The 27,824-nt window shown below is 30.1% G+C and overlaps 2 protein-coding genes across 2 annotated transcripts; both read right to left on the reverse strand.

Moving 5' to 3' along the window:
• Positions 1-125: 125 nt before the first annotated feature.
• LOC145763364 (uncharacterized) lies at positions 126-1,338 on the reverse strand. The gene is made up of 4 exons (XM_082574803.1): positions 1,087-1,338; positions 716-863; positions 488-606; positions 126-407 (listed from the first exon to the last, which is right to left on the reverse strand). Exons 1-4 carry the CDS (start codon positions 1,336-1,338, stop codon positions 126-128), a joined length of 801 nt encoding a protein of 266 aa, XP_082430929.1.
• An 858-nt stretch (positions 1,339-2,196) lies between these two features.
• On the reverse strand, positions 2,197-24,513 carry LOC145740671 (uncharacterized). The gene is made up of 19 exons (XM_082558494.1): positions 23,907-24,513; positions 23,271-23,380; positions 23,003-23,079; positions 22,205-22,348; positions 16,860-16,925; positions 12,269-12,349; positions 11,504-11,666; positions 9,047-11,293; positions 7,989-8,822; positions 7,645-7,772; positions 7,398-7,454; positions 7,040-7,248; positions 6,615-6,858; positions 6,145-6,291; positions 5,826-5,978; positions 5,431-5,681; positions 4,485-5,328; positions 4,230-4,403; positions 2,197-4,147 (listed from the first exon to the last, which is right to left on the reverse strand). Exons 1-19 carry the CDS (start codon positions 24,422-24,424, stop codon positions 3,314-3,316), a joined length of 7,281 nt encoding a protein of 2,426 aa, XP_082414620.1. The 5' UTR covers positions 24,425-24,513; the 3' UTR covers positions 2,197-3,313.
• Positions 24,514-27,824: the final 3,311 nt, after the last annotated feature.

Consider the following 27,824-nt stretch of genomic DNA (forward strand, 5'->3'; position numbering starts at 1 on the left):
TCTGTGTTATTTTTTTAAGGCAAGCAGTCTTTTATAACAAAATATAACACAATACAAAAGTACAGTGAATATAACTAATATGGTAACCAACAGCACAATTTGAATACATTTAAAGTAGATTTATATTAATTTAAGCCTGACATCCAAGACTGATATGGTAGCCAAGACAAAAACATATATAAAATATAAGCAAAAACTGCAAATATAATTGATGCCACTACACTAAGTTCTTTCTTTATTTGCTGAAAAAATAGATCGTTAGCTCGATTTTCCTCGGTCAACTTCGTTTCCTCGCGCACATATTTATTTGGAAAATAAGTTTTAGGAATTTTCTTGTTTAAAAACTTACAAAGAGGATCCCAGCCTTGTTTTACATTATAGATCAACAGTTGATTTTTTGGAACTTTCTGTAAAAGGTAAGTTAATAATAGTTTTAAATTGAAGCAAAGTTTTATATTAGGTAAACAAAGAAATAATGTAAGCTTACCAGTTTAACATATGTATTGTGTCTTCGGTATAGTTTCAGTAATAAAGTTTTGTTTATTGGTGGATTATTAAACATTGTTTTAAAGAATCCTGCTTCTTTAAACCCAAATATAGCTCTTCCTATAAACATATTCCCAGAGTTTAAAGCAAATAAAGTAACAAATGCGTTTACATTAAAATTTAAAAATGGACGACATGCCATCATATAAATTTGTAGAAGTCAAGTTACCCATATTGTCTGCAAAGCGTTTTAATCTTCGACCAGACGGCGTCAAAAATAATATAAGTTTTAACAAAATGTTTCTGTTTTGAGATTCAAAATGATTTGTGGTGCCTTTTATCCACGCATTTTCGTTGCTTTTTTGAGTTAAAATTACCTGAAAGTTAAACAGTTATGTTGCAATTTAAAATGTTGTGGTGGAACTAAACGGTTAGATTAAACTAAATAATCGGTTATCCATTATAACAAGACAAAAGAGCCTACTATTTTTAACAGGAAAATTTTTTCTTAAAGAAAGGGCAAAAATTATTGTGTTTGATAAACTTGAAACACCCTCAACTATAAATATATATAGAAATAAATGTTTGTCAAGCACTAACCTTAGCATCTGGAAATGCCTCAAATATTTCTTCCCAGAAATAACAACACGGAAAATCGGTAACGACATCCATATCTTTAAATATTTTTGTAATCATTTCTTTTGTACAGCCTACAGTCATAATTGTATTCCATTCTTTATCGAAATTCCAAAAATTTTCCATAAGATCGTATACGTTGTAGCCTAACTGGCGCATAGCTACCTCTATTGATTTAGTGCCAGTTTTTCCTAAACCCGCAACAATTACTTTCATGTTTAAATAAACTAATTTCAAATCTTAACTATAATAGCATAGTAGAGAGATTTCAAGTACTGATGCTATTACATAAAATCAAATTTAAATATTAAATTAGAACCTTTTTTTAAGTTTATTTAAATGATCTTTTAAACAATAGCGCACTTGTCCAGACATTCAAATAAGGATGTATGAAACACTTACGTACTTGCCCTTACATTCAAATTAGTGGTTAACGATTTATTTGCTTATTAATTTAATAAAATGGAAATTTTTTAAAACGTAGTTTTATAAAATCAATATTTATAACCCAAACGCTGATGCGAATTTTATTACGTCGACAAAAATCACCATATTTAAAGCATAATAAAAATTTATATGACTAATATTACCGAATTCTGTAGAGTATTTTTTAGCCTTCTAACTTAAACTAATACAACGTTTGTTTACACTACATTAATATTAATAATTAACTTGCTAAAATTTCTCTGTACTAGAATTTAGTGAAACTCTAACAAAAAAGAACCAACAACTGTATTTGAAGAAATACTACGTCACTTTTTAAGACTTAAATAAGTAAAGCTATGGAATACACGTTAGCCTAAATAACCATTTGCTTAAGGAACCACTTGACATTATTATCTTGTTTGTTTGGATGCCCAACATAAGGACCGCCTAAGGCAGAAATTTATTAAATCACTTTCCATTTAATATTTTATATGATGTTGGTATATACTAGCACAAGACTTAATGTTATAATGGGTGTGTTTTTACATCGCTTTCTTGCGGTCGTTTACATATCATAGCGACTTTCTCAAAGTAATTTTATAGCTTAACTACAGCAGTTTGAAATTTTAAGTAAATAAATTCTACATATTTAAAAAGGGCATATTTTAAAGGGTAACAAACCATAAAAAATCAGTTCTAAGTTGCATTTTGGCCATACATAAAACGCAATTATATACAGTTTTCACTTGTATCACGTGATCATTACGTCATAATAAAAAGAGCTAGCACAAAAGCAAAATATATCAACGTAAAAATAACGAGAGAAATAAAAGGAATGTTTAAACCAAGAAAGAAGACAATTTTTTTTTTAAAAACTCTAAAGTTTGATTAAAACTACTAGCCTTTCTACACTACTGCTACCATTGTAATTACATTAGAAATGAAAAAAAATATAATTGTCCAGCGACATAATGGCAAAGTTATATTGGTCGGTGTTTCAAAATTTACAATTATAAATATTTTTATACCAAAAAGCTTTAAAAAAAAATTGTTGCAACTTTATAAATAAATAGGGACAGTTAACTAAGTGAAAAAATGCGTTTTATAGAAAAACATCTTGAAAACTTAAAAATAAATAAGAATATCAACAAAGTTATGAGGCTCAACCAACAAAATGCTTTGCTTCAGAAAATAATTTAAAAATAGTGCAAAATGTATTACACGTAAAACACACACACAAATATACAAGATCAGTACGCACTCGGAAATAATAAATAAAAAATGACGTCATAGACTTAAAGCATTTAAAAATTCATTTGCCGATATCACCTTGAGGTTTTTAAATTTTAAACTAATGTCTTCAAAATATAAAAAAAAACATTTTTTCATTATAAAAACCTGGGACACGTGACGTCATTTGCATAAAAATGATTTTAAAAATACATTTAAAAAAACCCTTAGTTTTCCACGTGGTATTAATTGATTGTTTATTAACAATGGACCGGCGTTTAAAACGCTTTTTTGTGCAAATTCATTCGGAGAGAAACCGGTTTAAAATATTGCACTATAATCTTATTTTAATTAAAATTATTATTTCAGTTTATTAAAATATTTTAATTTTTGTTTAAGAATTCATTTTTCATGTAAACTCCCTAAAGTTGTAAACAAAAAATTTAATTCTAATGTTATGTTGTCACAAACTATAAACCTGAGTTAACATGACGTCATACGTCACGTGACAACAATACATAAACCAGGCTGCATGTTATGAGGTTTTAGGGGGTAAAAATCGAGGTCTCAAAAACGTCTGGGGCGTTGCCATTCGGTGTGGTAGCATATGATTTGGATAATTGGCTATATTGGGGTAAAATATTTGGTTGGGGGCAGAGCCCTGGAAATTATAAGTTTGGTAGATGGAGCTCTGAGGGTAACAGGAAAACTGTCCTAAAATTGTAGGCGGCTTCACCAAGTTGTTAACTTTATTCTGGATCGTAATATCTTGATTTGTTGATGGAATGTCTTTTGCATCTTCATAAGGTGGCAAAGCTTCCGATAATGGTTTCATCTCATGGGAATTACCAGAGTGTTTACGATTTACCACGGACTGTTGCAAAAGATGCCGTGTGGTTGATAAACTGCCAAATGATTTTTCATTTATTACATTTCGAGAAATATTTGGTGGGTGGCTCCAACTTTGTGTCACTGATTGTGTGGCACATGTGCCTGGCATTTGTAAAGGCGACATGGATTGGGTCACAACTTTACCCATGCTTTGAGAATTCATAATCGGGACTATACTATTGGAATTAATATTTTGGGGTATAATTCTAGTGGGCAAGCTAATCGAAGTTGTAGTCCTGGGTGGGTTATTACTTGGATTCAAATATCCAGGTGTGTTTGGGGCCAAATTTCGTGGCTTAAAAATACCGGTTGCCATATTCATAGATGGTAGTGAAACTTGACTCTGTCCTTGTTGGTAAAATCCATTTAAATAAGGTGATGTGAAATTTTGTTGAGCATTTTGAATTCTCAAAGCTTGTAGTTGAGACTCCTTTTTTTCTAAATCTAGTTTTTCTTTTTCTTTTTGCTTTTTTTCCGCCTAAAATAAATATTAAAATTTTATTTAAATAGGGAAATATTTTTTTTATAAATAAAGTAAATATGGATATATCAAAATTCACCTTTTCATAGTTTCTTTTTGCTTCCTTGGCACTGTATTCAGCTGCACCATGATTTTTGTAGTTCATATTTTTGTGTTGATAAAACACAAGTGATATTCTTGATGGATTAAATCGATCTGGTTTTATTAAAGATGTTGTGGCATGAAGTTCCCTTTTTGCACACTCAATTAATACCTAAAACAAAACATATTTAGTCAAATTAATCAGAAGAATAAAAAATCTATAAAATTTCTCTGCAAGCTGTAAAAAACTTACCGAACCATGACCAGTTGCTATAGCGACACCTCCCATTTCTGCATTCAAAAAACTCTCCTCCGAATCTGAGAAAGCTTCACGCTTGATTGGACTTGTTTTAGAGGGCTCTTGTATTGGAAAAGGGGATTGTTGGGGGTTCATATAGCCAGGGTTATGAAACATTGGGTTCTCATTTTTAATTTGGGCTGGGGCAGCGTAAGATTTTAAGTAAAGTTTTTGTTGTTGTTCTTGTTTAATGTAATTTTGGTGCACTGGATTCAAATGCTGGTTTTGGATAAATTGTGGACTGGAATGCCGACTTTGAATTAAACCTGGATGATTTGGATGGTTTTTTAATGATTGGGAATGGTTTGTTTGACCAAGTGAAGGTAAAGGGGCATGTTGGTTTGAAAACATTGATGGATTAGGCAATGTTTTTCCTTGTGACAATATTTGGTTTAAACCAGAAAAATGATGGGTATTACTACCTAAAGGTGGCAAGGGTAAAGAAAAATTTGGGGTATTGGAATCATTCGACATTGACTGGGTTGAAATTCTCCGACCAAATTGAAAGGTCTGGGGTGAGGGACTAATTAGGTTATGAGCTGGGGTTGCAGGTGGAGTTAAACCAATTGGGGTAACAGAGGGTATCCTAGTCGGGGTTAAACCAGGATTAGAACTGCCTGGGCTAAAAATGCTTCCAATTGATGGTAAGTTGCTCTCTGCACTTAGAGGACCAGTGTTGTCCTGCTCGGTTGAAATATGACGACGATATGGCCACCGGGGTGGAGGTGAGCTAATTGGATCATAAGAATAACTGCCAAGGTTTTGTAGTTGACCAATACCTTGCTGATGTACAGGATTCCTAAAAATTTTTTTGTTAAAATTTATCAACACTTTTATAAGCATTAAAAGTTACTTTTAATAAAATATTGCTAGGTTAAAAAAACTAAGTGAAAAAATTTACCATAACATGTTATGAACAGGTGGTGTTTGCTGGTGCATATTGTAAACTGGTTGATGTGTAGTTCTTTGTTGAGTTTTTTCCTTTGAAATAACAGTCAAATTTTCCATAGACAAAGAACGCTTTGGTTTTCGACCTCTCTTCTTAACGACAGTGTCCAAATCTCCTTTCCTTTTTTTGTTTGTGGTTCGTTGTTTACAATTTCCCAATGGTTTGTCTCGCAAACGAACTTTTCTTCGAAAACTTGACAAAATCTAAAAAATTGCAAGGTGATATTTAAACGCTTAAATAAAACTTATATTACTAAAAAAGGACTAAACAACTTAACAAAATTCGACACTACACAATAAATGTTAATAATAGAAGTGTGGAACAACTAGTTTAAAAATTATTCTTACTTCAATTGATCCTTTCTTTAATTTTTCACCAACTCCATGTAAACTACCATCCTCATTTGTTAGATCAAGTTTATATAAAGGTAAAACATGGAGTTGTTCATCTGCAGGTTTCTTTCCAATTTCACGGTTTTCTGGTTTTGTTAAAGTTAAAACCTGGTAAAAAAATAGAAAACTTGTTTTAATACAAAAATACAATTTTAGTTTGAATCTATATTTAATAACTTTGTGTTGAATCCTAATTCTTGTTTTACCTATTGAGTCAAAAACACCTAGCCAGCTTAAAACATAATTTCAAATTCAATTTATTGAAAAATATTACCATGGTCACTCCATTTTCCATGTTATGTTGGTCTTTATGAGCATGAGCACAGAAGTCCATGCAGCAAGTAAAACCACTGAACGGTCGTCCTTCATTTTGTAAATTGTACCCAAGTCTACATTCAGAACCTTCGTTCTCATACTCTGTCTAATAAGAAAAACTAAAGCTTATTATAATTGTAACTAAGCAAAATTTTTTCCTTTAATTGTGTAATGTGTATTAGAAAACTCATAGACTGTCTTTGTATAAAATATACGCATTTCAGTTAGGTTACTGTGAGAATATTAAAAACAATAACATTACATTAAAAGTTCAAGCAAATCTTTACTAATGACAAGATTCTATTATTTAATTAAGGACAAGTGCAGCTTTAGCTCATATAACTATTAAACAAGTATTAAAAGTAAAGTTTGAGCCAATGTTATACACTAATAAAACATTTAACATCCAAAACTTAAATATTTATTTACCTGATTTCTATGGCCATCAGGTGCAGCAGTTTTATATAAACCACTCATTTTAGTAGAAAGATGCTGACAAAAATTAGTCAGGTAGGCTTCTGCTTGTGGATTTTTTGTCCCAGCCAATTTGAACTTGTTTGGGTTAACAGATCTTGCATATTTACAACCATTGTAATACATCGACCATGAACAACCAAATGAAAATGATGCGCCACCCTGGTCTTCATTGAAGCCTTGACAAGCACAAGTTCTCCTGAAAAATTAAAAAGTTGTTTAATTACAAAAAAAAAAAAAAACTAAATGTAGATTTAGGTGACAGATAATATAAAGCAGAATATAAAACTGTATCTACTTTTCAGTAAAATTTTTAGACTTTTTGATAATAAGTTTAAAAGTTATATGATTCATTTTGTTAAAAAATATACAATCCTTACTCTTCATTAGTTGCACATCGTCTATCTGTAGCTTGACCATGATGTGGTATTAACTCCTTGCATTTATCATAAGCAAAACTTGCCTCATCTGATGATATTCCATCCCACAGTAAAATAATGACCACTGTCACTGCCATGGGACAGTAATGACCCTTTCTCTGTCTACAAACAACCAAAACCTTCTCTTCACTGCTTTCTCGACGAATTATCTAAACCAAGTAAAAATAGATTTACAATTGTAAAAGATCAGCAAACTAAAATAAGTTTAAAAAGTGTATCACCTAATTAAAAATTATTTTTATTTAAGTTGTATTTTTTGAATGACATTAAAAATAAAAAAGTCCTTGTTTTGGCTTACCCATTTAGCAACTGGGCAACCATGAGATGTTTTGCCTTCCTTATCAGTTGGAATTACCTATGATGTTACAAAACTCAGATATAAATATGATTTTTTTTGCTTGTAAAGTATATATTGAATAAAGAAAAGAGTAATTTTATATTAAAAAAATACATTTCTAAATAGCTTATTACACAATTGTGTTATATTATTACTAACTCAAAGTAGGCTTTTATTCAGATTTTATATATAATTAAAAGAAATTTACTTTTTCTATTCTTAAAGCTTTGCCAGTAATTCTGAGTCTATTTTCAAATAATTTTCTTATACCAGCTATGTTTTGTGCAGCCCCCAAGTGAGTGTAGTATGGGGCATCATCATTTAAACCATTTGTTCCTTAACAAAAACAACCGATACTTCAATGAACAGTCAATGTTAAGTTAAATATTTAAAGCAACATGATAATGAAACTCTTTGTTTTTATATACCAAAGTTACTAATTAAAGGTTGTTATAAAAAAAATAAAAATGAATAAAATACACAAACACATACACTAAAAAATACTTAATTTCTAAATTTATTAACTTGGGTTTGTCCTTGCTAATAATTTACCTGGAATACAATTACATGTTGGGAAAACTCCTTTCTTTATCATTGCCCCATTTTGACCTTTTGCATCAATCACACGACCTCTAAAATCCATTCCACCAGGTTGTTGGTAGTAATTATTAAACATAGCTTCTTGGTTTAAATGCATGTGGATTTTGTTTTGGTTTTGGGTATGACAATTTCCAGAAGGATAATTTTGTAACATTTTTTTACCAGTTAGATTTTCAAAACTAGGTTGCCTTGGAAGAGTAGGGGTTTGAGGTGGTGTATCAAAGGTAAAACCTTGATTTAAGGATTGTGATGAGGTTTTGAACTCAAATTTGTTATCACATTTATCATTTTTGTGAATATTCAAAAAGGGATTTTGTACAGCTTTGGTGTTAAAAACTTGTTTTTCAGATTTTAACATTTCTGGCACTTTAAAAACATGGTTTACTTTTAAACCCTCTGACACACCAATGCCTTGTGAACTATATCTTCTTAATGAAACAACCTTTTTATCTTCGTTATCTGATTGGTCGAAATCAGAATCCTGATCATCATTTTTAGTTAAAGTTTTAGAACAATCCAAAGAAAAGCTTCTTGGTTTTAAATAAGTGTTAAACTCAGAAATAGTTTTTGAATTGTTTAAAAGGTTTGTTGTCTCGGCATTTTGACAATATTTATTTAGAGGTAGATTTTTGTTTAGCAACGAAATGTTTAACATCCCAGAGTCAACTTTCAATGACCCTGAATATACGTCTGAGGTCACTGACCCTGAATGAACTTGCAATGAAAGGTGACTATCGGTCACCTTGGCCCCGGCAGGCAACAAACCCAAACTTGAAACTGTTGTATCTAAACACAATAAACAATATTATTGTGGGTTTACTTAGTATAAAAAATCAACAAGCTGAATTATTTGTATCGTCATTTATTGATTCATAAAACAATAATTGTGTAAATTAATTCAATTGCGAAAATAAACAAGAGTAAGACCGACAATATTAAAAATATAAAAATTCTACAAATAAGAATAAAATAATGCAGCAAAATAATAAAAATTCATCAAGAAAGATCACCTTCATCATGAGACTTCAATGAGGTCACAGTTGAAGATAAATTAGCTTCAGGTTGAGAGGTTTGTTGAACTACTGACCCTACCGGGGCCTCAGTCAAGTTTTTTGACCGCTCATTAGATTTTTGTGACCCATGTGCTGAAATGTGGGATAAGTTTTCACTCACAACTGAACTCAACTCTGCCGAGTCATACCCACTTTCGCCAGGGGATATTGTTGAGTGGGGGTCAGCGGGTGAAGACTCGGCAGTTGATTTATCGACCGAATTTGATCCCCGCGAATTGTCAGGGTGTTTTAAATTAGATTGCCCATATAGAACTGAGTTCATTGTTTCAGTAAACGATTGATGTGCATTGGTAAATTCCTGAGTATTTTCTGCCAGATTTCCTGGGGTTTGAGGGTGCGACAACCTGGCAGCAGTGAACGATAATCTTGGGTCACCAGGAAATCCGCTTTGGCCGGGATGCATGGCGGAGCGTTGGGGCGGATAACTAGGACTGCTGCCAGGATGGGCTAAAAAATGATTCGTATTTAAATTTCGGTTGGATGGGTCTGGTTTGTAACCATCGGGTGGCACCACAGTGTGGGAAACATGTCCATGATAGTTTAGGCCAGGTCTTCCTGGTTCGTGCCACGGTCGATATGATTGCACACTTTGCTGGTATGTAGGATCACCCGAGTTTGGTAACATACTTTGCACAGTTACACCTGTAGGACATAAAGGATTGGTTGCCATCGGTGATGATGCCAGATGGGGCATATTTACAGCAGGTGTTTCACCCTGAGTATGAGAGGCAGGGGATGGGGTCACAATAGCAGCAGGGCTTCGCAAACTTGATCCCATTGACCCTGGATAGGGACTGTGGGTAGGGTTACCACCAGCCGAAGAAGTTGGTACCATTGGACTTTGACTGTTTGTAGAATTGCTTCCAGATTGGTTTGTCAAGTGTCTAGGTGGGGGAAAATTAGATTGTTGATTTGTACTTGTTCTTCGATTGGCTGCAAGGTAAGCTGGAGGTTGTGCCCCAGCAAGTTGGGGTGAAATCCCCTGCTGGGGAGGACTAGTTTGTTGTGGTACCCACTGACCATTAGGTAATCTGTTTCCTTCTGGAGCAGGCCCTCGAGAATGAAATTGTGGATTTGGGTACCGGTGATATTGATTTTGTGAATGTTGTTGTGGGTTAAACTGACTCTGTCCATGTTGTGGCGGCATTCCTGGGTTAGGGTATGCGGGTCGCATACGAGTTTGTGAATATGAATATTGTCCAGGGCTTGTCGAATTTGGGTTCTGTTGTTTGTTTCCAAAGTTTTCTTGTTCATATGAGAATCTTGGATTAGTTGCTCTTGCTTGAGCATAATCTGCATTATTTGGGTAAGATTGAGCCCCATAAGGACGCTGAGCAGAATTCATAGAAAACATTTGATTGTACAAAGAAGAATTTGATTGGTCATATGACGGTACCCGTGTATTAGGCTCCGATGGTCGTGGGTATGACATATTTTCACCAGAATACATTGAATTTTGGTTCGAGTTATTTAATGGTGCCGGAGCATATTGTCTACCTTGCTGGGCAAAGCTTTGTTGCTCTTTTGGAGTCACAAGTGTTTGTTGATTGTCAACACTTAACCGGTGTGGATTTTGCCCATACTGAGGTTGTTGACCAGAAAATGAACCCATTTTTGAGGGATCTTTTACTGGACTACTATGCTGTTGCCCATGAAAAGAAGTTGGTGTATTAAACTTCCGCAAATTATTTAGCAATTGATCTGGTAAACCCTGTTGACCCTGAGCCTGCCCGGGACTGCTACTTGCGCTTTGAGCTGAAGCTTGAGCTGGCATTTGTGATGATTGTGCAAGGTTTGCTTTATGCTGTAATTCAGGGTTCCAGGAATTACACGATGGCTCTTGAACCGACGTTCTTCTTGGCTGTTGTTGCTGTGGGCTTTGCAACTGACTATGACTCTGGTCTTGACTTTGTATTGAAGCACTTAAAGCAGCGTTTGAGTTATCACTTAATGAATTATTTCCTTCCGAGCCTGGATTGCAACTAATATTGCTTTCTATCGCTTGTAGTGCTTGATTTATAAAGTCTGATTCCTCAGTTACTGGTTGGCCATCAGGTTGTGCTTCACGTGAGCGATTATTTCCAGAAAACTGTTGTTGAACTTGCTGTTCTTGCTGTTCTTGCTGTTGTTGTTGTTGTTGTTGTTGTTGTTGAGGGTTTTCCGTAAAGTAAGTCTGGTGTAAATCTAAATTAGTAAAAAAAATAAATTTTAAAATTATTAATAAAAAAAAGAACTAACCTAGTGCGATAGAATACTAAGAAAAATCATACCCTTCAGTACTAAATATAACTACTTGAAAATTTATTCAAATACAGTTATTTAAACTTTTCGTATCAAAAACTCTTAAAAACAAGTTTACTCAACAATGTCCTAACAACATTTAAAACAACTTACCAGTTTGTGGTTGATTATTGCTTGGAGGCAATCGTGTTTGATACGATGGCGCAGTTTGCTCTTGAATTGGGTTTGATTGCCCGGTTGTTTGCTGAACAGCTGGAGTACGATTCAAATCACCAAATTCAGCAAAGTTTGGATGCAAAGTAGGATGTAATAATCCCTGTAAAAAAACGCAAGTGTTAAATTTTTTACAAAAAATTTTGCGCCTAAAATTAGCAATTCAAATATTTGAGTAGCAACATGTAACAAATATCAAATATCAAAATTAATTTTTTGTAAAAAAGGTTATGTTAATTATATTTTTAAGTTAAAACTAAATGAAATTTTTTTTGTTGTTTGACAAAAAAGGTGTGGACAACCGACTAAGAAGAATATCTATTTTGAGCCCATTAAATTACCCAAAACAATGAACGTAATATGTACTTCATAACACTTAAATATAGAACCGCTACGCACTTTAATAATTTATAATTAATTTTAAGACATGCTACAAATACGTCGGAGCCTATTCTGTGTCAAGTTATCGTAAACAAATTTATCTTATTTCGAGACTCCCTTATCTCCTCAGAGAAGGGAATGTCCCTAATTTTATAGGGAAAGCACCACTTGGGTAGTCACCGTGCACACACAATGCGCGCTTCGCAATCGACATTCCATCGTATTGATCCAATAATAACACAGTGTTCGAAATTTAAGTAAATTTGCTAATTAATGCTCGAATTTGATTTAGTTGAATAGTCACAAATTTATTTTTTAATTTACCTGAGGTAGATCGCCACCTTGTGGCAGTTGTTGTTCGAGTTTACTTCGTTTTGATTCGCTTGGTGAAAAATTGTCAATTTCCTGAAAACCAAAAATTTAAAAGTTAGTTTTTAAGGAGTTATCTTGGCCTAAATTTGAAATTGAAAAATGGAAAAAATATATTTACTGGCTTACATTTTTCCTAGAAATGTTTTGATCTTTAAGTTTAAAGACCACCACAAAAATCCTAAAACCTTATCAGGTTTTAAAAAAATACAAATATTTGCTTTTTTGTAAACATATTAACTTTAGCAAATATTGCAAAAAATACAACTTCTTAAAAAATTAAAACTGGATACAATATGTAAAAGAAACAAACTATTCTGTTTTTATTTAGCACAATAACTTACTCACTCAAGGAAGTGAAAGGACACGGCTTTTAAACAAAAAAAGAGGAAACCAAAAGAAAAAAAACGGGTTTTTACCGCGTCACGACAACTGCCATACGCGACATTAAAAACGAATTGCTTTCAACCAAGGTCAAGTGTGAAAGCAATAATATTAGGATAATGGAAAGCGAATTGCGACAAGAGACCAGAAGCCACGCTGTTAAACACAGCATAAGCTGATTAAAAGATGCGATAACGGAACAGGTAGATTATATAACGTAGTGTATTTCGTCTAGTCACTAGCTCAAGTACGTGTATATATTTTTTTCTGCATAACGTGTTTTATGATGGTTTAAAAACCCGACAGACACACTTTTTGCACGTTTTTTCGTTCAATGCAATTGTCACGTGCGCGTGCGACACCTCTCTTATGTCACAATGGAAGAGAATGAAAAGAGAAGAAGTAGAAAACCGCAGCACATTCGTTGTTTTGTTTGGGCTCAACTGCTGTAAATATAGCTAGGCTCAGCTGCTGTAAATATAGCTAGCCTGTTCCTGTGCTTAAGAATAACTGTAATTGCTACAACACGTAGGTGAAGTAGGAAATAATAATAGGAACCATGCTGTTATTACAGCACTTATATATGGAATACTTAGAAAAAGGGTAAAATTCAATTTTAACTTTTGTAATTTGAATTGTGAATAACTACCTGGCTGTTTTTTTCATAAACCTTAATTAATAGCTTTACTTTTTTTACCAAGCCAAATCAAACTATAGCTATAAGAGTTTTCTAAAAAAAAACATAGTGTAAACATATTTAATCATAAAATAATTCATTTTCAAATGAATATATGAAATAAACATATATGTTAGTATTTTTTACCACAAATCAGTTTTAATTTTTATTATATTTGATAAAAACAGTTGTCATGTTAATAATTAACTACTAAAAATAGTGGAGAGTCAGTAAAAATAATTTTTGCCACAATTATTTGTTAATATCATAAATGCTTATGTAGGTCGACCACAAATACCAATATTGAACTAATTTTAAAAAATAAAAAATTCCAAAAACAGTGCGACAGACTCAATTTTACGATAAAATTTGCCTTAATGGGCCCGGTTACTACAGTTAACCGGCAATTTTTTTCTCTGTGCCTTTCTCTCGATAAACATAAACAAAGTCACATGACTTCGCTTGGTAATGAATCCCGTAACAACAAGCAATACTATCAAGTACCCAGGTTTCGATTGCCCATTTAAATAAAAAATAAATGAAGGTCGCTATTTTTTACAATATATTTTACTTCAGTTCAGGTAAAATTTCTAAAAATGTACAGGTATAATTTATTTTAATATTGCTGTATTTCGGAGTCAAAGTTAAAAAAATGTCACATCACAATATTTTATTGATCAAAATAAAAGTAATATGTTTTTTTATAATTTTTTTGTTGTAATTAAACATTAGTTTTTACAGTTAACCTGTATTTTAAGTTTATTTACCATTTACACACTATTAAAGATAATTCACCAATTAAACTAATTAAATAAGCACATATTTACTTACCTGACGATTCCACTTTATAACATTTTTTAAAAATATACTTGAGTTGAGTAACAGAGGTATCACAACAAAAAAGGAAAACAAAGCTTGAGTTGGCAATAATAAATATACAAAAAAACTAAAAACTTTACAAAACTGCAACTAAAAATAAAGTATGCTCAAATTTATAAATTAAAAATATTTCTGTTTAAATTTCTAGTACTCTTGCATTGCTTATTTTTATATAACCTAACTTAATTCAAATTTTGGGCAGTTTCCTTGTGTTAAGCTCTGTAAATGCCCTGATTTAAACTGTGCATTGGTAAGTCAGTATGTATATTACAAAATGTGCAGTTAAACGTTGTGTGCATCTTTGGTTAAAAGCTTAAAACTCACACGCCAGGAAATCCTGCACGTCCGCGTGCTGGAACACACGCAGCAGCACGCATATAGTTGTATGGTTATCTCTTGCGAGGGAAAGAGAATAATTTAACCGGCGTGTATTGAAGGCCAATTATCGATTTATTTTATAACATTTGTGTGGTCCATTCGATTTCGTTTTTGTATGTCTTATATAAAGCGAGTAAGCCAAATAGATTATGATCTTTTATTGATTACTGCGAATTTTATGATTTTATAACGACCTATATATCACACACTGTATTAGATTTAGTAATAATTTTTGTTGAGGCGTAATATTGTTACCTAACTACTAGTTCCTCTTTATTTTCTTTTGTTTCTATCGCAACTGTTTTATATCTTACCTGAATATGATCCTAATTTGCATATTAGTTTATCTAAATATCTCTATCTACAATAACCTTTCAAAATCAACGCGTAATTTTCAATATTTAAACTAAAACATACAAACTTAATGACGCCTCCAGCTATGGCTCAAGCTTAAACATTAATCATATTTACAACTGTCGAACGCACCTAACTAGTACCGTCAACTGTCTGTACAGCGTTAGTAATACAAATGGTACCTATACGACGCTACTACCTAACTCGTAAAAGAGAGCTTGATATATCAAAGAGAAACACTATGAAGAGGTCGTCACGCACGTACAGACGAGTAGAATACGAAAACCAACGGTAACAAAGGCAAGGCACTCAGCGAAACGCGACAAAAAAACGGACGATATTCATTGTAGTCGATCCGATTCTGTGTAAACTAAGCGAGATATATGTTTGTTGAACGGAAAGTTACACAAACTGGCACGGCGATAAATTGGTCTGTTATTTGTGGGTAAATACCCCCTTATCCCAACTCAAGAAGTGTACAGATAAACCCCAAAATAAATAAACCAAACAAAATATGTATTTTAAGGGTAAACCTATTACATCTAGAACACACTAGAATTAAAACAATTGAATTACGTCAAGCAAAAATTTTAACAACGCCCACTTCATGGCTTGTGACTACTTCCTAGTGCCACCTACCTACTAATAGTAATTAACAATTTGCGCCACTAGATGATGCAATTAAGCAGGCACTGTAATCAACTCTAATTTTAACTTATAACAATGATGTTGCGCAAACAACTGGTAATTTTGTCAAAGAAGTAACTGTGCAACGTAAAGTCAATAACGACTATATCATAAAAATTGTGATATGGAAAAACCCTTATATAATAAAAAATCATTATGTTGGTAATGAGATTTAAATTAAAAAAAATTTTAATCATTAAAAGTTGAGAAAAATTAGTTTTTAATGATGACCATTTACAAGAGTAATGTTCATAATTATAACTATTGACATTTTATGTGAAACTATTAATTTTTTTGCATGACATAATGCCTATATATATAATACTAATATATAACCAATAATGCCTATATGAATACACAATACTTTACAAAGCATTTTAAAAAGTAAAAAAAGTTTGACAGGAAAATAAACATCTTAACAAATAATGATGTTGACAATAAAAATTAATATTATTTTAAGCCTTAAAAATAGATTGATACAATCAAAATGAAATGCCAAAACAATATTGACATAGAGATTTCTCAAGTTCCTTACAAAAATAAATCCACCATCAAACAAACACAAAAACAATTACAACTATGTTTATATTCAACACAACCTTGAATTAAATCTTGATCAAAATTGACCCAAAACCAATAAATCAATCCCATATTTAGCGATGTTGTCTTAAATAGGTCAAGTTTTAGAAAAATGCCTTTTTTGTGTGTGGTTATGGTATCTGATGACATGTTTATAATTACCATGTAGATATAATCATAGAAACAAGCATCTGTATACAAACTTGTTCTCAACTGGTGCCTGGCTAACAGTGATACCAGCGGTTTGTTGTGTATATAATTAAATGGCTAAAGTCGAAAAATAGAACAGCAGAATATAAGAAAGTTAATTGAACACAAAATGAGCCGCAGATTGACAGCTACACCATGCAAAAAATTGCTGATCATTATTCAAAACTGTTTTAATGTGTCATGGCAACAAACAGGTCTTCAGAAATTTATGTTTAAAAATTTTAAATCTTTTGATTTTGAGATAAAAGTTAAAACTCATCTCACAACAAATGATATTTTGAGTTTATTAAAAATGAAAAACTTTCCAACTTTTGCCCAAGAGGCATTGTCTTTTGATAACAAAGTAAATATTTTTTGTCTAATCAAAATGGCAAAAATTAATTAATTTTATTATCTCACCTTTCTTTTTTCTTGTTTAACGACAACTGGTTCAACTTGGGTAGGGGTATATGGGGTTGATCCAGGCTAAAAAAATTAAAAAAAAATATTTAAATGAAAATTAATGCATAAATATCTTAATATAAATAAAGCAAGGGAGTAGCAACTTTAAGTAAAAATCTATTTACTAAAATTAAATGTAAAGTAATAGTTAAATTTTAATTAATTTAAATTCCAGTTTTCAATACAATACACAAAAGAATCTGTCATACAATAAAATATCAATAAACCATGTTAAAAATCAAAAAGATAATATTTACAGATCAAACAAAGAACAAAACATAATAATTTCTTGTCCTATATACATCTTGCTTCAAATTACTTTCTCCAATCTTAATTAAAATAGGGCTTACAAAATAAAAGAATATTTGCCTTGTGTTTACCCATCTGTCAATCAAAATTGTTCAACAAAAAATAAACTAAAGAAAGAAAAGTGTATCGGTAGGGTGTGTCTAATGTAAACTAAACACAAATTAACTTATCTTGCATAAAGGTGATTACATAAAGTTAATGCTGTAATTTATAAATTGAGAATTTAAAAAGTATGTATCATTTTAATTAAAGTTTCTAATAAAAAAAATTAATAATTTATTAAAATACATTTAATTGACAAAAATAAATTTATGTGATAAAAAAAATATGTACTTTTATAAAAAATTCTGCTACTTTTATAAAAAATTCTGCTAATTAAAATATATGATAATTAATATTAATCTATACCTAACACTTAAATTATAAAAATAGTTTTGGCATTATGGGTATATTTTTTAATTACTTGGCACATAAATATTTAAACACTAAACATGGTTACTTAATCGTGTATAAGAATAAAGTAGGTCATCTTTGCAATAAATCAATTACTCTCATTCATGATATTAAAATCAACTTTGTTAAAAAAAGAAATTGGTTCATGCTTTGAAAATTGGCCTAAATAGCTTTTGGCTTAGTAAACTAGGGCCTAAATCAATAAAAATTTAATCACAGTTTAAATGGAAATTTATAATAGACCCTCAAGTTTTTGGCTAAAATAAGAATGTTAGTTTTTTTTGACTTTAGCCAAATGCTTAAAAAAATTAAATAAAATCAATGTTAATTAAAATTCTATGTTAATATCTAAAAAATAAAAAGCTTATTCCCAAGGGTGGTTTTTAAATGCTAATAAATCCAATTTTTTTAACATATGTCATTTTGTACTATTTAGTTCAATAAATAATAATTGTTTTAATTTACAAAAATTAAGGTAAATAAATAAATATATTGCGATAATACATCATATATGCATAATAAACACAGTATTTTAGGCAAATATTTTATTTTATTTCAATAATATTTTAATTATTAAAAAAATTTGGACCAAAAAAAACAACCTGTCAAAAAAATAATGATCTTAGAAAAATAAATAAAATTTTATTTATTTAACTGATATATTTTGCTGAACTATCATGAATAATAGATAGGTTTGGGCTGAGTAAAAGAAATGCAACAACATTTAATATTAATTTCTTCTGGATATATTTCCCAGTGGAACATATTTCCTAATAAATAAAGACAACAAAAAAATTCAAGAAACCAAAAATAAATTGAATATTTTTCTCATAAAATTTCCAAAAAAAAATTTTGAAAAGGAAAATTATTTTACAGTGTTGTAATAAAAAATAAAATTCCATTACATTTTGTCATTGCTAAAAAATAACACCTTGCACTATACAGTGCCTATAATAAAGTGTTAAAACATGTCATTTAAAGAGCACTTATCGACAAGTTTTATAGATGTGTGTATTATGAAGTAGGTTTTTATGTAAAAAATAAGTACCTAAAAACTGTATTTATTTACTAAGAGTGTCAAAATAAATTTAGTTTAAAATTGAATAAAAACGTCCAAAGTCTTGAGTTTCATATTAATCTTAATAAATGAAATGTTAACTCATTTTTTACACAAAATTACAACCGCAAGTCAAATTAAATATTTATTTCAGTTCCTGTTAAATTATTTACTATCAAAATATCTTCTGGCTTGCAGCTGAGCAAATAATAAAAAAAAGCCTAATAACCAATAATTTGATAGTTATCAGTTTATTTAAATTTAAACCAATTAAAGCCAGTTACACATGTTTGAACAGCTAGGTCATTAAACATTAATTTAATTTTACCAAATGACATATCACAAATTGTAATTACATCCATAATTTCAGGTTTTATTTAAAGCTGAGCTCAATAATTAGTTAATTTATTAATTTTTGTTTGATTGAAGCCTGTAACTACCTGATGGTAAGGTAGTAGTTTGCTATTTTAAAAATGAAAAATCTGTAATTACTGAAAAGCATGGGTATTAAAGTTAAACATTGTATCAATTTAAGTATTTTTCTTTGATAACAAACAATACTTAGTATTATTACATTTGTTTACTGAGGTACTTAAATAAGTGATATCTTACAAAACAATTATAAATTTAAATTAATTTGTAAAGTTTCTATTTGTAGTGAATATTACTTAAACAAATGCAATTGTACTGTGATATTGTTATAAGCAATCAATCATTTTTTGTTAGTATTACAATTTAGTCATGTCCAAAAAAAATGAACCAAAATGTTACCAAACAATTTTAAAGTATTTATCGTGTTTGTATTGAGTTTATGAATTAAATCAAGTAGGTGACGTATCAACACATCAAACAGCAAACAAGCCGTGAGAAAAACTAGTTTTGATTCGCAAAAACAGAACCAAAAATGGGGTCAATTTGGCCACTTGTGGTGAAGGGCCTCTTCACTGTTAACTAAATGTGTTGGGTGTGTTATAAATCTTAAACAAATAATAAGTCAAAAACTAAACAATAAAAAAATTGAACAAATCAGATTAAGTGAGATTAAGAGGTGATTTGTGACGCGTTTAGCTAATTAATTAATTTTTAAGCAATACTCTTACAATTTTAAGGTCATTTTTATTTCAGATTTAGCATTTAAATAAAAGCAGAAATGCCAATATTATTGTGTGTTAATAAGGCTTTAAAGTTCACTGGAAATGTTATCTATAATTAGGTTATTGCCTAATAATTAACAAAGCAAATAAAGATATTCAAACTCATTTTCTGCCCAATCATAGTCATTTCAAATGGGATTAAAAATGTGTTTTGATTGTATACAAAACAATCAATTCCGTTCAATTGTAATGTTTGCAAATCAAATATAAGAAGATTAATTGTGTTTTTGATAAATCATCATTAATTGAAAAGTTTAGGCAACCAAAGCCAAGGTCATGAAACCTATCAAAACATCTGTTTTTTTGTGAAAAGCAAAAGTTTTATATCTTCAAAAAGGTCAATCAAAATAAATATAAACATCAAACAATAAACAAAACATTTAGTTTTAATGACATTTAATGAATATAAACCTCAAAGAAAAGTTCATCGAAAATATTTCAAATAATAATTATCTACCAAACTTAAAAACAGTCTTAATAGGAAATTTTTAGAAAGTCAAAATAAAACGAAAAAATGTAAATTGATTTTTGAGTTTTACTGTGTGTGTTTATAGTAACATCATAAAGGGTCATGACCTCTTTAGTAAAGTGAACAAAACAAGTGAAAGGCAGGAAGCAAAGAAAAAAACATTATTTTTCCGTTAATAAAAATTTCGACCTTGCCATTTAGGATTGTACTCAAGCGCATCAGAAACACACTTAAACTTTGCTATGTTTTTGAAATTAATATACCACAAATACAGTTAGAAAGTTGTACTGTCCTAGGCTTAAATCTACTCAAAATATGATTTATGAGATAAGCAATCCGATAAAAAAAATTAAAATTTAATACGATGTTTTCTTACATAAACCAAGTTAGCCCTTAAAATACACATGCATTATATTAGTGACATTTAAAATAATATTTGCATACAAACCAATTTAAATATTTTTCCCAAATTAAACTTAACAAATGACATAATGTGGCCCCTATTTTCACCTTATTTAAACACCTGTTTAAAATATTCATTAAGAGAAATGTACAACAAACAAAGAATATGACTCAGAGAATTTTCATTCAAACGACAATCAAAAACACCTAACCTATTAAAATTTCACTCATTTTAAGATAAATATATTAAAGGCTTTTATGATAAAATCTCATAAATAACAGAACCAAGATAAAATCATTAAATTTCCCAGCAACCGAAAATAGATTTAAATGACAAAAGCCAAATTTCAAATTTTGATATTGATTAAAATAAAATAATATTAAAACTTAAACAAGAAATCAATAAAAATCAAAACATTAGCAAATCAATAAAAACAAATTAAAAAATCATTAAAAATAAAAATTTTAAAATATAAAAATCTAATTTTATTTCTGAGTTGTTTTAAAAATTATTATTAAAAAACATTAGGAGAACAGTAGTTTAATTTTTTCTATATACACTAAACAAGACTAAGTAGAATAGTTTAAATTATAGTTGTACTCTATTCACGTTCTTATCATTAAGTTCATAAATTATTCAGACTTTCTTAAAATTCAAATAAAAGTCATATTATTATAACCTGACATTTAAAAGTTTTTTATAACCATAAAGATGGATAGATGATCTACTCTAGTCACGAATTGTGTTTTTATCAATATTTTTTCTCCAATTAGTTACAAAATATTGCTTCACTTAAAATTAATAACAAACTCATAAATACATGTTGAATTATTCCATTTAACTTTAATTAAACAATATTATATCAGAAAAGAAAATCTTAATGGTAGCCTATATCAAAATGTAAACCTTTTTTTTTAATTAATATGGTCAATTTTTTATAATATGCTAAATGAATATATAACAAATGAATATATAACAAATGAACATGCCAAGGCAAACTCCCAAAACAGGCAAGGGATTCCCAAAGATGATATCTTAGTATAAGTACAAGTGTTAAACAAACAGACAAAGATAAATATGCCTTTGTTCAAGTACTGTGATTGCTGTGACAGATGGATATATTGAGAAAAGAATTCAAGAACAATAAGCTCAAATGAAATAAGTGGGTTATATTGTGGCATAGAAGTAATAACAACGACAACAACAATTCAAAATTTCCTTTTTGTGTTCTTCAAATAGAACAAGTGCCACTCAAATAATGTCGAGAGCCTAAAACGGTTACTCTCAAAAAATTTGACTAATTTTCCAAAACCAACAACTTTTGCAAACAGTAAACTATTATCAATTTCAACAAAAACAAAAATATTAAAAAGAAAGCAAATATGAACTTTTTTGTACCATATATAAAGGATTAGACAAAAATTTAAAATATATTGTAAAAAAATTGTATAGGCCTACCTTCTTTTTCAAGACTTCACATTTCCGGTGGATGCAAATTTGTTTTCCCTTAGCTCGGTTTACACAATTCATGCAGGAACCGCAATTTTCCTTTCTTTGGCAGGGACCGCAATGACCACAAGCTTTTCTTTTTTTTCTAGAACCCTGAAGAATACAATTTTTAATAAAAATTAAAAATTTGACAATAATATATATAACATTTAAAATAAACAAAGAAACAAGGATCAATTGCCTTTAAAGTTGGTAGAATTATTTTAAAATCAAACTATAAAAATAAGTGCTTTTATATCAAAGCCATTTTTGATAATGAAAAGGGTATCTAAAAAATAAAATTTTATGAAAATTAAGTTTCGAAATCTAATGAAAAGTTATGCAATATAAAAAAGTTCAGGTAAATAATTATTTTCACGCCTACTACTAGTTTAAAACATGTCAGTTAAAATACAACACAATATCAATCAATGTAAAATTAAAAAAGGAAATTAAATGAATCATTCATATATAACTAAAGAATGAATCATGTAATAATGTCTATTATTTACAATAATGGCTACTATTTACATTAATCATTTCAACACAAAACAAACCTTTTTTAAAGTGAATATGAAAAGAAATCGAATTAAATAAAACAAATAACAAATGTTTTTGAAAAATTCCCTTTTGAATTTATTTGAATACAACTACTAATAAAAAACAAGCTCACTTTCTCATTTCGCTTTAGAATAACCAAATTTAAAAAAAGGTTATAACTAATAAAATATACACTTTACTATTTTTAAACTTGTTATTTAAACTTACATTAATATCGCCCCTTGATTCAATTTCGTTTCCATTACTAACATTAGTTAAAGGTGAATGTGAAGCAGATTTACGATCTAAAAACAAAGAGATAGGTTAAAAATCAATTAAAATAGTTGACATTTTTAATAATATCAATATTTTTACATTTTTATGTTTTTGTTTTTGTATAATTAAAAATTGTATAAAAAAATATTAATTTTAAAATGTTAAAAAAAATTAATTTTTAAAGTTGCATAAAAAGTGCTAAAAACAATAAAATGATTACCTGCAGCTCCAGATAATAATGAAGTACTAAATGGGGGTCTAATACCAGGGGAATCCCGGTAACCCCCTAAAGAATGTGAACCAGGGGGTCGAGAGTGTAAAGCAGGAAATCTAAAAAAACAAAACTTTTTCTATTAATTTGATTTTACAAAATCCTTGCTAATTTGGTAATTGTGTGGTTTGTTAAATTTTTTAACCATCTGCTATGTGCAAGTTATTAATATTGCATTGTTAAGTGACATGGATGATTTATAAGCCAGCTGCAGTTAATTTAAAGAATATTTATAAACATAAATAAACCAACATATTGCATAATAAATCTTATAAAAAACTTTGTAAAATTTTTTTAATTCTAAAATAAAAATGTCTTATATATCACATTACATTTGTTCAGAGTTAAATTATACAAAGTGGTTGGTTTAATGAGTATTTTGAGGCCAGTTGATGATGAATAATTAATCAGAATGTCAGCGAAATAGAATTGAAAGAATAATAAAGTGGAAAACACCACTGCAATTCCTTATTAAAATCAATTGCCTGACTAATTTACAAAATTCCAAAGATGACCTCATTTTTAAGAAATTCATTTATTTAAAAGCTTTTAAAATTTATTCTTAACATTAAAAATTAAAAATACCTTGGCATCATATGAGCCGGATTAGATAGAAGATATCTTTCCATAGACTGGCCAGGATGAAGGGGCATTGATAAGGGTGGTGGGTAACCCCCATATGGGGAAGCACCTGGAAATAAATGGGGCTGTGAAGCAGCTGGCATTCCACTTTGTCCATAATTTAGCAAACCCGGTGCAGTTCGAGAGGGTAATAACCCCTGGGATGAATAGGGGTGTGTCCCTAGCATTCCTGACCCAAACAACGGAGGTGTGATGTCCCCAAAAGGGAGTGAGGAAGATGTTGTTGATGTCACTGCAGCAGAAAACATGCTGTCCCGAGAATAGGGGTTTGCCAAACCTGGGGCTCCATCGTAAGTGGGGAAATTATAAGATTGGGGGTAAAGTGATTGTGATGCAGACATCGAGTCGCTAGGTAATGTTGGGGGGGTGTATCCGACCGTGGGGATGGATTGCATCGTTACAAACTCCTTGGAAACATTTCCTTTTTCTTTCAGAACCTGAGCATTATTGTTTGCATTCATCTGTTGCTTGGTACCCAGTGTCTCATGTTAATATCTTATGTACAGCACCATTACACGTTTTTAAATAATATATTAGTACAAAATAAATAAATTCTGTAAAAAATAAAAAATTAAATAAAAACGTGGTAAAATTTTACCTTCTTAAATTTAAATACATTTGTTAAAGTTTTAAAATATACTTTAAAGAAAGCTAAACTAATATTTCCTTAATGACATATTGTCACAATAAATCAATCGATTTCGTTCAATACGTGCTATTTATAGATCAATTGTCACTTGACCTTTAAAATTAATATCCAATCCAATATTTTAATAACTGATTAACCTCTTGCCTTAAAATTGACATAAAAACATGCGGTTAGCACCTAAAACAGTTAACGAAAAAAATCTACATAGATTTCCCATTAATTAGCGTGTCGCGTTACCTGTTGAAATAAGCTACTAAAGCTTACACAAAGGATCGAATTACTGTCTTCAACATCGGATTGTCTAACTGCGTAATTGGCTACAGTTTAAATAAAACAGCTCGAGAAATTTCAAAAACAAGCGATCCAACACAAGCATGTCATTTCTAAGCAAATAGAAAAGAAGAAAAATTGAGGCCACATAGGACTTTTTGTTCGTAATTTTTTTTATTGATTCTCTTTCTCTTGTTTAGCATCATTGGCTAGTTTGTGTACTTAAGATCTTAAGTTGTCTTTTTTTCTATACACCCACTTATTAATCTCAGTAATAATTCGAGCTAAAAGGTAATAATTTTTAGGCGCGTAAAGCTTAAGATAAGATATCATAATTCTGTCAAACAACAAGTTTTTAAATAGAATACGCGCGTGCGTTTACGTCAGGAACATAAAAAAATTCCAGTCGAAATTGTTACTTTTTAATCCCTCGCTTTTTACATTAAAATTTTATAATTTAGCTACGAGCACCTAACGTATACTTTCACTAATGTCATATTTCACAAAGAAACTAGCGCAAAAAATGACAACAAAAACTAGTTGGTTTCCTATACCTCTACTACTCAATTACCTACCATACATAAATAATACGAGTTTTTTTTAGTACTCCACTCGCCTCTCTCTATTGTAACTTGGCGATCTAACTTAATTTCAAATCAACTAAGCTCGGATACGGACAAGGTGTTTCACCTAACTGTTAATGCGTCATCGTTTCGTAACTACCGCGTCACGGCGAAGCTCACGTGACCAATGAAATTACGTAATTTTTTATCTAAAAAGTGAAATTAAGTATGCGTGACGCATGGAGATAAAATCTACTACAAACTGTCAAAACATTGTAATAACACCTAAAAAGTGATTAAAATGTTCTTTCTCCAACAAATATGGTTGTTTTTCATATTTTAATATTGATATAACTATAAAAACATGATTATCTAACTTGATAAATACGGTTATATAACTTTCTCCAACTAGTTATATTACACTGTCTACGCGCAAGCATGCTGACTTTATACTTTTTATGCTAATGTTATTAATTTGTAAAGCCCTAGTTAATTTTTACAAGATAAATTAATATTTTAAAAATTTAAGTATATTGATTCTAAATTATAATAAAAAACTAAGCATTGGTTGGCGGCTTACTGTATATTAACTAAAAAATTAAATGATTTTGTTTCAAGACATAATAAAAATAACAATACAAAAAAACAAAAAAGTAATTTAATTTAGATCCTTTTACCCGTAATTGGCGAAGAAAGAAGAAAAAATCGCTAACTACTACCTACTGTGAATAGGCTGCAACTGCTGCCCCAAGGCACTGCTGGTTATTATTTACTGACCATTGTCCATTAAATTCGACGACCCAGATTAGATTACTGACAATAGCGTGCAACTTAGCTATTGGAAGACTGTCCAATTCAACACAAAAGAGGGAAAGTAAAAGAAAAAGGGGGCCCGCAATTTAATACAATGGAAAATAAATAGATATTGTTAAATGAAAACATTGGCTTGTAAGGCTCGCAAATAAAGCAAACAAAAGATCTGAAAACTAGTTAGAAGATCGACTTCGCTAAATCTCTATTTTAATAAAAAGAAAAAAGAAACAAAATAATGTTATAGGCTGTGATCCTAAAAAACAACAACAAATAATAATCGTTTTTAGGGATTACATATGCTGATCCCCGTGCGTAAAATTAAAGTAATTCGCTTGTTAAGTTAAAGTAAAACAAGATTTTTTCTTTAAATTATCTATACCGCAAAAATCTATTATTTATAGATTATAGCCATATCTCACAATGTAAATACAAATATTTACAGATAAAAAATGAAATTTATTTTGTATATAAATATAAATTTAATATTAAAATTATTTTCTATACAATAATTTCAATACGCGCCATTTTCTAATTATTAAAAACTGCGATCAGCCAACAAAAACCAAGCCTGAATTTTTCTCACGTTAAATATTTATCGATTGGTCAACTGACAGAGGTTTATAGTAAAGTCACGCTTATTATTAAAGCATCCGAGTTAAATGAAACAAATTTCCTTAAAAATCAAAAAATGTAAAATAATAATTTAAATCGAAAATCAATAAAATTTACGGTTATTATACAAAAATATAAAAACATATTGGCCTCAAACAAAAGTAAAATAAAATCTTGCAGTTAAAAAATTTGAAATGTCGAACAATTTTCATCAAAATACAGTTCAATATTTTGACAAGTAGCGACATGAGTGAGTTAACCGCCGTGGTGTCGCATTACAAAGTTGCGGTAGATTGTGGCCCAAGTTTAACTTGCGGTAGATTGTGGTTTTCGCGGTTTTTGCGGTTTACACAACGGCCTATCGAAAGTGACAATAGACGTTTGTTGCGCACGGGCAACGTAAGACTACGTTACTTTTCACACCGTTAAAATTACGATGTAACCAATATCACAAAAAGTTACAAAAGCAATGACAATAATTCAATTAATAACAGGTCACAAATAATTAAAACTTAACAAGAACCCAGTGACAAAGATTTGCCTAAAAAATGCCCGAAACTGCGATTTTTTATACTTATAGTTATTATAAATTATAGTTTTTATAAAAATGGCGACAATTCCACACCCACTAGCTTAAGCTACGCCTTTCGACAATACACACCACGTGATATTGTCCAAAATGACATAGCATAAATAAAACATGACAGGGGAAATTGGATTGCAAAAATAACAAAATAATTTGAATACAATAAGATAATGTAAATAACACATGCGTCATAGTTTAAATTTTTTAAAATTAACAAGATTTTTTTTTTAATGCAAATAAAAACGACCTTAAATATTTATTTAGGATTTTCCAATCTGTCGATATTGCGCAATTTTTACCTTTATAATAATATAAAAACGAAAAAATTGTAAACTGCGCTGATAAGTTTGAACCCTTTGTAATAAAAG

The sequence above is a fragment of the Corella eumyota genome, chromosome 1, assembly GCF_963082875.1.
Source record: "Corella eumyota chromosome 1, kaCorEumy4.1, whole genome shotgun sequence".
Classification (NCBI taxonomy): Eukaryota; Metazoa; Chordata; class Ascidiacea; order Phlebobranchia; family Corellidae; genus Corella; species Corella eumyota.

What these genes read in the sequence shown, in the direction of transcription:
- LOC145763364 (XM_082574803.1), bottom strand. Translation starts at nt 1,338, where the DNA reads ATGAAAGTAATTGTTGCGGGTTTAGGAAAAACTGGCACTAAATCAATA. An exon ending in ACGCTTTGCAGACAATATGG is followed by an intron (nt 607 to 715) that starts GTAACTTGACTT and finishes ATATGTTTATAG; the next exon opens with GAAGAGCTATATTTGGGTTT. An exon ending in ACAATACATATGTTAAACTG is followed by an intron (nt 408 to 487) that starts GTAAGCTTACAT and finishes TACCTTTTACAG; the next exon opens with AAAGTTCCAAAAAATCAACT.
- LOC145740671 (XM_082558494.1), bottom strand. Translation starts at nt 24,424, where the DNA reads ATGAATGCAAACAATAATGCTCAGGTTCTGAAAGAAAAAGGAAATGTT. An exon ending in AACATGTAATTGTATTCCAG is followed by an intron (nt 7,773 to 7,988) that starts GTAAATTATTAG and finishes GTTTTTGTTAAG; the next exon opens with GAACAAATGGTTTAAATGAT. An exon ending in TAAAGAAAGGATCAATTGAA is followed by an intron (nt 5,682 to 5,825) that starts GTAAGAATAATT and finishes GCAATTTTTTAG; the next exon opens with ATTTTGTCAAGTTTTCGAAG.